At 41.8% G+C, this 13,818-nt stretch overlaps 1 protein-coding gene across 2 annotated transcripts; it reads left to right on the top strand.

Annotated features, from left to right (window-relative positions):
• Window positions 1-39: 39 nt before the first annotated feature.
• On the top strand, window positions 40-12,758 carry TRMT6 (tRNA methyltransferase 6 non-catalytic subunit). 2 transcript variants are annotated; one of them, XM_024559805.3, is made up of 11 exons: window positions 40-319; window positions 4,006-4,133; window positions 5,850-5,959; window positions 6,504-6,595; window positions 6,720-6,803; window positions 7,065-7,189; window positions 7,931-8,289; window positions 8,685-8,770; window positions 9,448-9,550; window positions 9,654-9,740; window positions 11,067-12,758. In XM_024559805.3, the coding sequence occupies exons 1-11, from the start codon at window positions 192-194 to the stop codon at window positions 11,256-11,258; spliced, it is 1,494 nt and encodes a 497-aa protein (XP_024415573.1). In that variant the 5' UTR covers window positions 40-191; the 3' UTR covers window positions 11,259-12,758. The 2 variants fall into 2 exon arrangements, with proteins under 2 accessions (XP_024415573.1, XP_071077886.1); XM_071221785.1 differs by lacking the exon at window positions 5,850-5,959 and having other exon boundaries at window positions 192-319.
• Window positions 12,759-13,818: the final 1,060 nt, after the last annotated feature.

The raw sequence follows: 13,818 nt of genomic DNA, 5'->3' as shown, positions 1-13,818 counted from the left end.
CCCGGAAGCTGTTCCGAGGGTCTGATTAGAAAGCGGAAGCGGCGCTCAACACGTGGGGGCGGTACCAGTCGGACGGTTCTGCGTCCTCTCAGTTTGTGGGAACGGAAGCTGGCTGCGGCGACCGCTGAGTTCTGGCGGCGGGGCGCGGAGTCTGCAGAGAGGCTGCGGAGTCGGGAGACCCGCCGAGCGTCATGGAGGGTTCTGGGGAGCAGTCGGGCCCGCAGCCACAGCCTCCAAGGCACCACCGCATCCGCGACGGCGACTTCGTGGTGCTGAAACGGGAAGATGTATTCAAAGCAGTGCAAGTTCAGCGGAGAAAGTGAGTCAGGTCGCTGGCCTAGGGTCCAACTCCCCACCTTGTAGATCCCCCACATACCCCTCTCACCGGGGTATCATTTTTGGTTCTGTGGATCCTCATCAGCGTCCTCTCGAGTTATCTCCTCTCGGATCCTCCCAAGGAGGACTTTTCCCCCAGGATCCTATCCTCGGCCCTCAGGGTCTCCTCTACCCTGCCTGTCTTTCTACAGAGGTCCCCTTCCATGGTCTCATACCTGCTCCTCTGCCTTCAGCATCTTTCTCAGTCTGTCTTCTGAGTGCCTTTCCCACTCTTGACCTTCTAGTGCCCGGGTGCACCCCCGTCACGCTTTCCCCCACCCCCTGTCCTGGGGTTTCCTTCCACTAAGTTCTTGATATCTCTCCTTCTTTCTCACAGAACCCACCTTTTACCCCGATCTTATCCTTGCTTCTCACCCCACCCCAACCCCCTTCTCCGATAGACCCTCCTTTCTCCCTAATCCCTTAGTCACGATCAGTTTCACAAAAATGAAACCTCTCCGACTTTGTGTCACCATCTGGGCTCTTCTCTCTACCTAAAGGGACTACTTGTCTACACTGAACAACTTCCCATCGAATGTGTGGTCACTCCAGGATTCCCAATTTTACACAGGCGATGGGAGTTTGGGAAAAGTTCAATTGCCTAGAAGCAGTTGGCTTAAATTCTCAGAACTTGAAATTAGGTTTGGTTTGTGAACCTGCTGATTAATTATCACTGATTTGGTATTAGAAAAGTGGGAATTTTGATAACTTTTAGCAGGGGCGGTGAGGCTAAGTCTCAGTTGCTTATTAATGGTGAAAATGCATTGGGATGTTTTGATCTGGAAAGTACAGCCAAGCTTTCTTTTGAGGTGGGTGTTACAGTGTTTTGGACAAAGAAGTAAGTTCAGTGCAGTGTCAGGAGAACAATTAGCAGACCTTAAGTCTAGGTATTGTGAGGCTTGGAATTTCTCGTAGGTGCTCAGTTAAGATGACTTATTTTGCTGCTTTGTGAATCAGACAGTTGACTAGTATTTAAAGTCCAACGGTGTCATGACAAAATAGTCTAGTAACAATCCCCAAAGCACCAAATTATGGCAACCAAGCTTTTTTGCACAAGCACCAATCCACTAAAAAACAACAACAACAAGGGGGGAGGGATTTCTTTTAGTTCAGAAATGATCTAAAGTTCAGTAAATGAGTTGAGTTCAGTAATATCTGCACCAGCTTTTAAGCCTTTTTAAATTCTCCATTGATAAAAATCTTCATTTTGGTGGTTGAAATTAGAGAAATTTTATAATATGTCCCTCATCCTTATGGTATTTTGTAAACTTTTTACTTTTTTTAGAGAGGAGGGAAGGGAGGGAGAAGGAGGGAGAGAAACATCTCCTGGGTTGCCCCTTGCATGCACCCTGATTGGGAACCAAACCTGAAACCCAGGCATGTGCCCTGACTAGGAATTGAACCCACAACCTCTTGGTTTACAGAACGACACCCAGCCACTGAGCCACACCAGCCAGGACTGTATTTTGTATATTCGAAACCAGTATTTTTTTTATTTTCAGACTCTGGTTAGAAACGTGTGCTTGCTCCCAAGTACATAAGTTTTGGAAAGTGCCAATAACAATTATTTAAACTTTTTAATTGAAGTATAACATTGTTAGGTTGTAAGTTCAATGAGCTCAAAGTTACACAACTGTGTAATGACTGTACAGGTGAAACTTTGTTTTGTTTTGTTTTGTTTTGTTTTGTTTCTTATACTGTTTTTTTAAGTTGCCTGATCTTGAAATGTGGTTGTTTGAGTGCACTTCTTAAAAATGTGCTTAGACAAGAACTTTTTCATTACTGAAGAAGCAGTCAGCAACATCTATTTCTAAAAAGTACTCTTTAGAATTTTTAAAAATTTGGAAACACTTTTTATCACTTTCCTTGGCAGAAGCCAGAACATTAGTTTACATTTAGAAAATGACCCTCTGAGGTCAGCTACATCCCAGCCCAAATTTTCCCTTAGGGCTACACTCATCTGGTTGGGCAGAAGCAGTCCTAGGTATCTAGAAAGAGATTGCAAATCCCACTTTTTCCTGGTGAAGACTTGGCTCCACATCCCTCTGACGGGGCCCCACTTTTCTGACTAGGGCAGTGACCTCCTATCAGGCCAGTCAGTTTGAGTGACATACCCTCCTTTGCACATCTAACCAGCTGCCAGAGGGATAAACTCAACCCCAGAAAAGACCCAGTATTTCATTAGCACTGGGTACTCAAAGAACCCAGGGGAGGTGCACATCAGGGCTGAGCTGAGTTCCAACTTCTCTGTCAGGGTTTATGTTAACAAATATGTTGAGTGTCATTTATTAGGAACCGAAGACCCAACAGAGAAGAGAGTTGGCTCTGTCAGGATCACTTAGGATTTTGCAGAAATTCACTCAGATGATTCAAGTGAGGAGATTTAATGAAGATGTGACACACACATATAACATACAGAGGGGTGGCAAGGTTTAGAGAACTAGTAGGGACTGGTGATGCACTCAGAGTCTAGCAACGGTGGGAAGCCTTTGGCAAGGGAGCCTGAGTGATGTGTCCCTCGCATTCTGTCATGGTCAGCCTCCACGGGCACAGAGAAAGGAAGAGAAGGTGCGGAGTGGGGCACAAAGAAAATTAACCAGATGTGTCGCCCAGGAGTGGGGAGTTCCATCAATGTGAGCCACATCCTGAAACTAGGCAGGACTTCTGAGATCCATTGGTCTTTGCTGGGTAGACTGTGTGGTGCAGTGGAAAGAACCAGGCTTTGGGTACAGGCAGGCTTGGATTTGAATCCCAGCTCCCACCTTGTAACTGAACCTTGGACTTTATCTTGAGCCTCAGATTGCTCTTCTGGAAAGAGCTCTGCCCCAGGATTACTGTGAGAATTAAATTCAAAAGTGTGAAACACCTGGCACATACTGCCTAGCCCCTGACTGACACTCAGTGGGCATTCGTTTTCTTCTTAAGAAAGGAAAGGTTCCTGTTTTTTTGTGGGATTTCACTTTAAAATTGTAGTAAGGTAAAAATCTGGGTAATGGGATTTTGTTTGTAATAAGCCACTGTCAATAAGTGTTATTCTCACTGCCTAAAAAAGAAAACAATCTGGGTAACGGGAAAAGTTAAAGTCACCTGGTCCTAAGAGCGTCATCAGTGTTAGGCGCCGTTTCCAAATGTGTATATTGTCAGTAATGTGTATTTGTAAATGTAATTTGCTTTTACTAGATAATTTTCAAAGAAAACGGCCAGTTAAGCTAGGGAATTTGTTAAATCCCTGTCATCTCAAAGATCGTTCAGTTTTGAGATTTTCTTACGTAAGTTACAAGGGGTGTCAGTGTGTCCAGTGGCCTGGCAGTCTTGGCCACCCTTTATGCTTGCTATTTGGGAAGTCTGCAGAGCCTGTGAGCGTGGACATCCTGTCAGACCTGTGCCTCAGGGGAGAGATGTCGTGTCCTTGTTTCTCATTCCGAATTCAGTGTTTTTGTGGATTCTTTATTACTGTTATGTCTCTGCCCCAACCCGATTCCCTCTAGTCCATTTGTCACTTCGTGTTCAGAGGTAATGCTATAGATCATCCTTTGTGTAGACCAGTTTTGAAATAAACTAGAATGAATGTATTTTTTCTATACTGAATGCAAATGAGATTCGACTAATTGCTTGCATTTTCTTCCCCAGAAAAGTAACCTTTGAAAAACAATGGTTCTATCTGGATAACGTCATTGGCCATAGTTACGGAACCACATTTGAAGTGACCAGTGGAGGAAGTCTTCAGCCTACGAAGAAAAAGGAAGAGCCTCCTTCAGGTGCACTACTTTGGGTGTATGTAATAGGTGTAATTAATTCGAAAGTGCTAGCCCATGCTATCTCTAAAGAAATCTAAACTCAGAATCTAAGAACTGTAGTTTGGTGGAATGAAGCAAGGTGTGCCTTTAACTTTGAGATGCTTGGATCTGGCTCCAGCCAGTCATTCACTGGCTCTCTGACTTTGGGCCAGCATTTAGTCCCATGAGTCCTTGCTGTTTCAGTGTAAGAGCAGATGCAGAGCCCTTTGAGTGCCCAGAAATTGAGGAACAGCTTTGAGGTAGTGAACATATTGGGAGGAGGTTAAGTCATCTGGCTTTGAATTCAGTTGACTAGGTGTAAGTTTCAATTCCATTACTTGCCTTATAACCTTGGACAAGTTATTCTCTAAATCTTATGTCCTCATCTGTAAAATGGGGCAGTAAACATTTAATGCCTAGGCCATAGTGAGTCATATGATACATAGAAAGTTCTTAATAGTGCCTTGCTTATAGTAAAACCGTCATAATTTTAGGTGTTATTATGAATTAAAATTAAGTACTTAAATACTTGTTAAAATAAATGTACTTAATATATTTTACTAGTAAAATAAATATCCTTAAATAATTATTAAAATTAAATAATTAAAATAGTATTAAAGTTCTGGTTCAAACAAGTTAGTTATTTAAATACTTTTTAAGTAATTATTTAAATAGTTTTAAATTAACATCCATATTTTTATAAAGTACCAAATACATTTCAGGCATGACTAGTCATTGTGATTATATCAGCTCATGAAATGGATCATCTAATAAAATGTATTAGTGGAGCCCTGACTGGTGTGGCTCAGAGGACTGAGCACCGGCCTGTGAACCGAAAGGTTGCTGGTTCAATTCCTGGTCAGGGCACATGCCTGGGTTGCAGGCCAGGTCTCCAGTTGGGGGAATGCAAGAGGCAATCAATTGATATTTTTCTCGCACATCAATGTTTCCTCTCCCTGTCTTTCTCCTTCCCTTCCCCTCTAAAAATAAATAAATAAATATTTTAAAAAATGATTAGTGGGGAATACCAAAACTAATCTAGTGGAGAAGCAAACAGCAAAATTTCAGATGGTGATGTGTGCTGTGAAGATGACAAAGCAGGGAGATGTACTGCAGGCTGATTGGATGAGGTGGACTTGGCTGGGGTGATGAGCTCAGCCCTGATTGATGGAAAGGATGCAGCCACTCACATCGTCTTAAGAGTATTGCAGACAGAGGGAGCAGCAAGTACCAAAGCCCTGTGGTAGGTTTGTAGTTAGGGACTTAGGACAGAAACAAGGGCAATGTGGTTGAGAATGGGGGTCAAGAAATGGGGCCAGAAAAAGGTAGCCAAGGGCCAGAGCAAACACAAACTTGTAGATCATCTTTGCATTGTATTCTAATTGCTACTGGAAGCCTCTGTGGTTTGGTGCGTCAGAATAGATGAGCCGATTTGCATTTTAAAGAGAACTCTGACTTCCAGGTAGATTGTAAGGGGGCAAAAGTGGGAGCCGGAAGAGGGGTTAGAGACTTGGAGTAGTTGTGGCAAGAAAGGGTTGTAGGCTGGGGTGGAACCAAAAGGCCAAATTTGCATGTACATTCCAGTGGAACTGGAAGGCCAAATTTGAGTGGCTGATGGGCTGGAAGTAGATATGAACTTGAAGGAAGATTTTTAATAATTTCAGATCATAAATGTCATAAAGCAATTTCCTTCCTTAGAGACCAAAGAAGCGGGCACTGATAATCGAAATATAGTTGATGATGGGAAATCTCAGAAACTTACTCAAGATGACATAAAAGCTTTAAAGGACAAGGGCATTAAAGGAGAGGTAATATTAAAAGGATATTGTTTTGTTTTTGTTTGGTATTTAGGGAATTGCTTGGTTTTTAAAGCAGATTTTACCTAAGGTAAAATGTAAAAATACTGTATACTTGTTAGAAATAGCTTGGAATGTACATGCAATTCACTATGTCAAAAGTTTCATTTCTTATATGCAGGAATGTAAGTGAATGAAAGTACTAATATTGTTAGCAAAAGATAATTTAATAACAGTGCATATTAGAGCTTAACTTTGTTTTCAGTAATGTTTTCAGCCAGTGACTTCAAGAATGACAAGTTTCCTTTACCTCTCTTCTTTTTTTATTATATATCCATCCCTGTTCTTTTATTTTTAGTTTAAATGGAGTTATAAAGTACTTGTATTTTAATACAAATTCTAGATAGAGTAAGAAACTACAGAATTCATCCATGTAGACTTCTGTGGAAAAGGAACTGGAGAATCAGACCTTTGGATACATTCTGGGGTAAGAAACCTTTGAAGTGACGTGTTCTGTGAAAATAAAATTTCAGAAAATCTGCTCCTTTTCTTACAGGAAATAGTTCAGCAATTAATTGAAAATAGTACGACATTCCGAGACAAGACAGAATTTGCTCAAGATAAATATATAAAAAAGAAGAAAAAGAAGTAAGTTTGTTGGAAAAAGATAGAAACATTAAATCTTTATAGATTCTTTTAAAAAAATTATCAAAAATAAAATATTTTTAAACTGGTGTTTAAAAATTGGTGTTCTGTTTTCTTCTTCCCGCAGATATGAAGCCATCATTACTATTGTGAAGCCATCTACCCGCATTCTTTCGATTATGTATTATGCCAGAGAACCTGGAAAAATTAAGTACGCTTTGTTTCCTTTCAAAAGTAAAATGGGGGAGAATTTATCTTTAAGAAAATCATGATTTTAAGTAGAATAAAAACTTGCTCACCTGCATAAAGTACTCTCCTACCCCGTAAATTGTAAGTTCTTTTTACCATTGCCTCCAAAGCAATCGATAATCTTATTAACATAACTTTTTAATGTGACAAAACTTGAAAAATGATGATTAAAATTACAGGCCTTGCTTTGCTAAAAATGAATGAATTGTTCTTTTTTTCTTAGCCACATGAGATATGATACACTAGCCCAGATGTTGACATTGGGAAATATTCGTGCTGGCAACAAAATGATAGTAATGGAAACGTGTGCAGGCTTAGTGCTGGGTGCAATGATGGAACGAATGGGAGGTAAGTTTTAACATTTTCAAGTTCATGTTTTGAGTAAAGGAATCTAAAAACATAAACATTTCAATCTTACGGAAAGTGAGGTTATTGAACTGACTTGGGCCTGGGCAGCCCCAGTCCCTGGGACCTTTCTGCATAGTCCACGTGTCCCAGCCCGCGCAATGTTGGCGCCCCCAGACGGCAGTTGTCCTTCCCTGCTTCAGTAGGAGTGGGAATGGTTCTCAACACTGTGGCTGGCTAAAACCTCCAGGGCAATGATTTTAGGAGACTCTTGTATGGCTGCTGCTCATTTTATTGGCCTGAATTGAGTGGGAAAAATACTAGGAATGTATTCTCTGTTGGAAGATACAGTACAATCTGATTTGCCTGCCCTTTCTGTGACCCCATAGAAAATAGGAACTTTTAACTGCCTTATTTGAAAGTAATGTCATTGGACTGGGGGAAAGCTAAGAAACAGTCACCAATCATGTGACATCGAAATTTGCAAGATCACAGTTTTACTGTAGTGTCAGGTGGGAGTAAGCTTGTTTAAGACTTTCTGCTTACCTGTTTTGGAATAACATTACATCCATTGGGGATGTTCATAGATTCCAGACTCCCAGAGGAGCTACATCATCTCATCCGTCAGCCTCTGAACAGAGTCACGTAGAGAGACCCTCAGTCTTCTTACTGTGAGGGACCCTGGGGATTTGCAAAATCTAGAGTCGTCTTCATCAAGAGATGTTTGTTGTTTTATCTGCTCAGGTTTTGGCTCCATTATTCAGTTGTACCCTGGAGGGGGACCAGTTCGGGCAGCCACAGCATGTTTTGGATTTCCCAAGTCTTTCCTCAGTGGTCTTTATGAATTCCCCCTCAACAAAGTGGGCAGTCTCCTGAATGGAACATTCTCTGCCGAGATGTTGTCATCGGAGCCAAAAGACAGTGCTTCGGTTGAAGAAAGTAGTGACGCACTGGAGGAAAAACAGACTTCAGGACAGGAGAACGAAGACAGCACGTCAGAGGCCCCAGAGAGCAACCACCCCAAAGAAGAGGACACAGTGGAAATTATCTCTCCTGATCCAGCGGATAAGGAGCCTAAAGAGAGAGGAAGCAAAAGGGATTATGTAAGGATGTTAAAGAGTCCCCCCTGCCCTCATAATACTCCCTTCAGGACCTAAGTTAATTCCATTGAAGCACTGAGATTTGATTTGGCTTTGCAGCAGCAGCTCCCGAAATAATAAATATTAAAGCAAATGGAGAAAGAGTGTGTGGGGGGGTGCACACACATGTGTGATACAGTTTGTGGGATGGAGCTTTATGATACAGAAACATTGTATAGAGGTAGCATAACGATCGTTTTATAACATATGGGCTTTCTTCTGTTTTCAGCTTTCTTATAAATGACCTGCTGCTGCATTAGTCCAAGTTGATAAATATTGTTGAAATGTTTTGACAGACCAGTGTTTCTGTAAGCATGTCTGAATGACCTCAGTACTTTGGTTTCTTATTTTTCTTGAAGAGTCAGGAAAAGCAGAGGAGACAAGAAGAGCAGAGGAAAAGACATTTAGAGGCTGCTGCTCTGCTGAGTGAAAGGAACGCAGATGGGTGCGTTGATGAAAGAATGTGGGTGACATCTTGCTGTTCCTGGGCTCTGCTTCAAACAGATTAGCATTCTCTGCTTGTCTGCTTTGATTCTGTGGGAGCAGAGATGATGATTCTGTCTTGGGTTTTTTAAGAAAAGAGGCTGCTTCTGGCAGAGGTAGGAAGTTGTGCTGGTTTCAGAGTCTTTAAAGAAATTTCTCCAATGATGGTGCATCAGCCGGGGCTGTGTAGTCCTGCCTGCGTGCCAATAGGGGGGCGTTCAGATTGATGTGAAACTGGCTGATGTGAGGGCTAAGGAGGCCAGATAAGGAGAGAGAGATTGAGATGCAAAGCCAGCATCAAGGTTGGATTTGTTTCCAGATGATTTTTTAAATTGAATTTATTGGGGTGATACTGGTTAGTAAAATTATATAGGTTCCAAATATACTGCATATGATTTTCTTAAATCAGGAATGTTAAATGCTACTGAGAGTTGCCAGGCATCTTGAGAACTTATAATTCAGCTTGTGTTTCCTAGAAATTAGTAGCTCATGATTTCATGTGGAAATTTTGGAATGTTGTATTTAAAGCTCTTATGTAAAAGTCATGCAAATAAATGTATGATCGTTGTAAATGTGTTTTCAAACTTATGTTCCATTTTGGGAGCAAAGAGAATAACATCTCCAACATCTTTCTTGCAGTTTAATTGTAGCTAGTCGTTTCCATCCCACCCCACTGCTGCTGTCTTTGCTGGATTTCGTGGCCCCTTCAAGGCCGTTTGTGGTCTACTGTCAGTATAAAGAGGTAATGCTAAAACGGAGTGGAGGGGAACTCTTGTATTCAAGTGTTGAGTCTCATATTGTATCCTGAGCACTAGTTCTTAACAGCACTTTCTTTATGCCTTCAGCCTCTGCTGGAATGCTACACAAAACTGCGGGAAAGAGGAGGGGTCATCAACCTCCGGCTGTCTGAAACCTGGCTCAGGAATTACCAGGTATGCGTTCTCACAGCCAGGCCCAGGAGCTGTTCGCCTGCGTCTCTGGCTCCTCACAGTACTGCTGGAAGTTGTTAAATACAGATTCCCGATTTCTGTTTATAGAGATGAAACAGTCTCATGCCTTTAACTCAGAAAAAGTGCCCTGAGATCCTGGCCCTTTTTTTCTCCTTTTATGTCAGGATCTGTTACTCTGTAACTCCAATCTAGAGACATTTACAATGCAAAATGTTGAGGTTGTGTTTACTCAAGGCCTTCAGATAACTGTGGAGGGAGTGACTAAAAATAGCAAAATCCCCAAGCAACAAAGTGACCCCCTCCTCTCTGCTGAGGTGTCTTTGCAGCAAATTTTCAGTACTTACGGGTGGGCTCTGTGTCAGTCCAGGTCAGTTCAAGAAGGCATATGTCAAGTGGAATTAGAAGTGTAATAGATTGATCAGGGGAAATGCCTTTGAAAGATAAATGGGGAGAGAACAGGACTAGGCAGGCAGGGAGAGCTATCAGACCATGGTGCAGGTCTGGTGGCTGTGAAAGAAGGGGCAAAGCGGGTAGGGAAGGGAGAAAGTCTCAGCCAGGATCGTGGGGAGCCCCAGAGCAAAGACTTCCCAGTAAAGGAGCCCTGTGTTGGCCAGAAATGGTGCAGTCCTGGTGGCCATACCCCGTTATCAACTTGGAGTAGCCCATGGCCTCCCTGGGAGTGAATGCTGGGGCAAGCTGCTAGAGGCCTGATGCTGCTTGAAATCCTCACAGCCAGTTTTCTCTTGAAGAGAGATCTGAGGGAGCACCTCCATGCTGCCACAGGCCCTGCCCTGAAGCTCAGACTCCTTGCATAACACAGGACACTCGCCAGCCCTGCGCCATCCTGCCCTTCAGGGCAGCCATCTTACTTAGCTAGGTGGCAGGGGAGAAGTCTTGCCAGAGTCCGCAGGGCATTAGGAAAGGGAGGCTGGGAGTGCATGTCCAGTGGCTACATCTCCGTAGACCCGAGCTCCGCCGTTGGCTGTGAAGCACCCTGGAGCCAAGGGCAAGAAAGCCACTTACAGGCCCAGAGCATTACACAAACCATTTGCTCATTTGCCACCAAAAAGTTACTTCAGGTTTAAGAGAAACAGCTTCTGTTTTATTTTTCAAAAGAAAATCACCTAAGCCAATTTATCTACTTTTATCAGCACTATCATTTGAAAGAAGGAGCTCCTTAAAAACAGGTTTGTTTAAATCTTCAAGAGAATCTGTGTCATTTAAATTCTGATTTCTGGCATGTGTATTGTTAGCATGTTCTTTACCTGCTTGGGAAAACATGAGTGTCTGTCTTTCTGTCTTGTTCAGGTTTTGCCAGATCGAAGCCATCCCAAACTACTGATGAGTGGAGGTGGGGGGTACCTTCTCTCAGGCTTCACCGTTGCCATGGAAAACCTTAAAGCAGACCCCAGTCTCAAATCCAACTCCAGCACTTTAGACTTACACGAGACTGAAGAGCCAGCAGCTAAAAAACGGAAATACCTGGAGTCGGACTCTTAACCTTTCAAAAGTTGCTTTGATTTTTGTTCTCAGGCATTATACAGTTAGTAATTAAACTTTAGATGTCATTACTAATCAGTTTTTCATATTCTAACATAAGATCATGTTTGTACACCTGTTCCTGGGAAAAATAAGTAAGTCTTTTGTTCACCTCTGATACAGATGGGTTTGGTCTGTCAAAACCTTGAGCCAAAATACCCAAACCTGGGGTGTGCAATAGACTGACATGTGGCCAATTCTGTTTATTTCACAACATTGCTGCAAGTACTTTTAGTACTCTGTACAGATATGGAGAATTTAGACATCCTAAAAATATATTTATACAAGACTTTTGTGTTTTAAGCTAAGTGGAATAACACAACATAGCTAAAACTTGGTGGGTACTTAAAGGAAGGAATTTGTGGAAGAAATGTCCTTGTTCATTCCACTCTCCGAAACCTAAGCAATACAGATGTGTGAGTGTTAGATTTACAGTACCAAAAAATGTCCTGTTTTGGTACAATGGCCTGTTCCCTACAGTGGAATAAACTTTTTAAAAATGCTAGATTTTCTTATTTTAATAGTTGATCTAGGAAAGTAAAGTATTTATTTTATTCCTTTTTTTCTTGTTGATAGAAAGGTGTAGTATAGTACTTTTTTGCATTAACTTAGCAATCTCTTCATTCTTTGTTCCAAATAAAGTGACTAGAATTTCGATGTACTATTCAATGAAAGGAAACATGGTTTTTAACTCCCCAGAGACTTACGGAGATAGATGTATACACATACATACGTACAGTAAGTCCTCATTTAACGTCTATGGATTCTGTGACTAAGCAAAATGATACATTACTGAAACCAGTTTTACCATGGGCTAGTTCATACAAACAAGAGTTAAGTTCTTATGGCATCTCATCAGTGTAATAATGAAGTGATACTGATGTTATCAGTATTTGATGATACTGAAGTGGACTGATGTTATTTGAGGATTTGCTCTGTATGGATGTCAGCATATACACATACATATATATATTTATATATATACACTTACGTGGAGCCAGAATGCACTATCTCTAGGAACCCTGACAAAGTTTAGTGCAGGGCTTAGGCCAGTTACTGCATTAGTGTCACTCCTTGTCAAATGTATTTTAAAGTGCCTTTTTTGGTGATTATTAATGCTGGTTTGTTGAGCTCTGGCATGATTAGGTGGTTAGTCTTTCTAAGCTCTGAAAAATGTAATCAAATTATTTGGTTATCTGCTGCAGCCAAGAAAAGTGTTTAAAGTAAGCCAAGGCTCCTGTCCATGAGTCTTGCTCACCGAACACTCATCATGTGTATTGTTCACACCGGTATAGTATAGATGCAGATCTTCCAGTAAGGAACGTCCCAGAAAAAAAGAAACTGCTTTTTCCTAATAGCATGTACTATTCTGATAATGGCCAGTGTGATTACCAAGTACAGTTTTGATTCTTTTTTCTTAAAACAATTGCTTTTAAAGAATAAAAGTGTTTCCTACCGTGATCCTTTTGCTTGACATTACTGATGCCGGCTGTGACACTGCATTCCTTGGCTTCCAGCTGATTGTCACACGTAGTCTGTGTAAGAAAACATGCCCTGGTTTGCACCTCACTGAACTTGGCTTTGCAAACAGCTCTTGCAGTTGTCACCCACATACAAGCAGTCAAGTTTGATCAAAAGGACACAAAATGTGCACAGACTGGACTATCAGCGCATTCAGTAGTGGCTGGTCTCCACTCGTCACTGTCGTCAGAATCGTCTCCACCTTGGGGCTCAGCCAGTCTCCATGTCCTTCCCATTCCACTCAGTCTGGGGGTCTGCACTACCAAGGCCCTGTGTGCCCACGCAGCTGCCCCTGCAGTTGCCTTGTGGACTGATCTCACATTCCAGCGTCAAGTTAACACTAACCTAGATAGAGTTATTTTTCTCAATGTAGTTTACTCCATCACTGAGTGCTGATGATTTAAGTCAGCGGTTTGAAAACTTAGTGTGCACCAGGACCCCCCGGAGGGCTTATTCTAGACACAGATTGTTGGGCCCCACCCCCACGTTTTTGATTCAGTAGGTCTCAGGTGGGCACAAGTTTCCAGGGGATGCTGGTGCTGCTGGCCCAAAAATGACTCGCTGAGAAACACTCCTGTTTGTACACCCACATCATGAGTGCATCTAAGTGTACAATGTTTATGTCTTGTTAGTAAAGTGGACATCCACCTTTGGAGCAGATAAATGGATAACACTGATTTCTGGACATCAGCCACTAGGAGAGTTATGTGAAATACAATGAGGGGCAGTCAAAAAGTAAAGACAACCATTTTGTAATGTCCATCTTATTTCTTCATTGGATTAGGGACTTGGGAATATACAGTGGTGCCAATTAGGGTTTTTTTTTATCTTAGAGGTACACTAAAATTGTATGAAAATTTTTTTCCAGCTGTATTATAACTGATACATAACATTGTATAAGTTAAGGTGAGCATGTATTGATTTGATACACGTATTATAAACTTATTACCATCATAACATTAGCTAAAACGTCCACCCCATGACATAATTACCATTTCTT

This window comes from Desmodus rotundus, chromosome 6 (assembly GCF_022682495.2).
Source record: "Desmodus rotundus isolate HL8 chromosome 6, HLdesRot8A.1, whole genome shotgun sequence".
NCBI classification, from domain to species: Eukaryota; Metazoa; Chordata; class Mammalia; order Chiroptera; family Phyllostomidae; genus Desmodus; species Desmodus rotundus.
Note: the sequence above shows the minus strand (reverse complement) of the source record. Positions and strands in the feature narration are given on the sequence as shown.

Bases quoted from the DNA above. Each gene is read 5' to 3' on its own strand.
- TRMT6 (XM_024559805.3), top strand. From the start codon at position 192: ATGGAGGGTTCTGGGGAGCAGTCGGGCCCGCAGCCACAGCCTCCAAGG. The intron at 6,596-6,719 runs GTAAGTTTGTTG...TTCTTCCCGCAG, and splicing joins ATAAAAAAGAAGAAAAAGAA to ATATGAAGCCATCATTACTA. The intron at 8,771-9,447 runs GTGCGTTGATGA...TCTTTCTTGCAG, and splicing joins AGTGAAAGGAACGCAGATGG to TTTAATTGTAGCTAGTCGTT.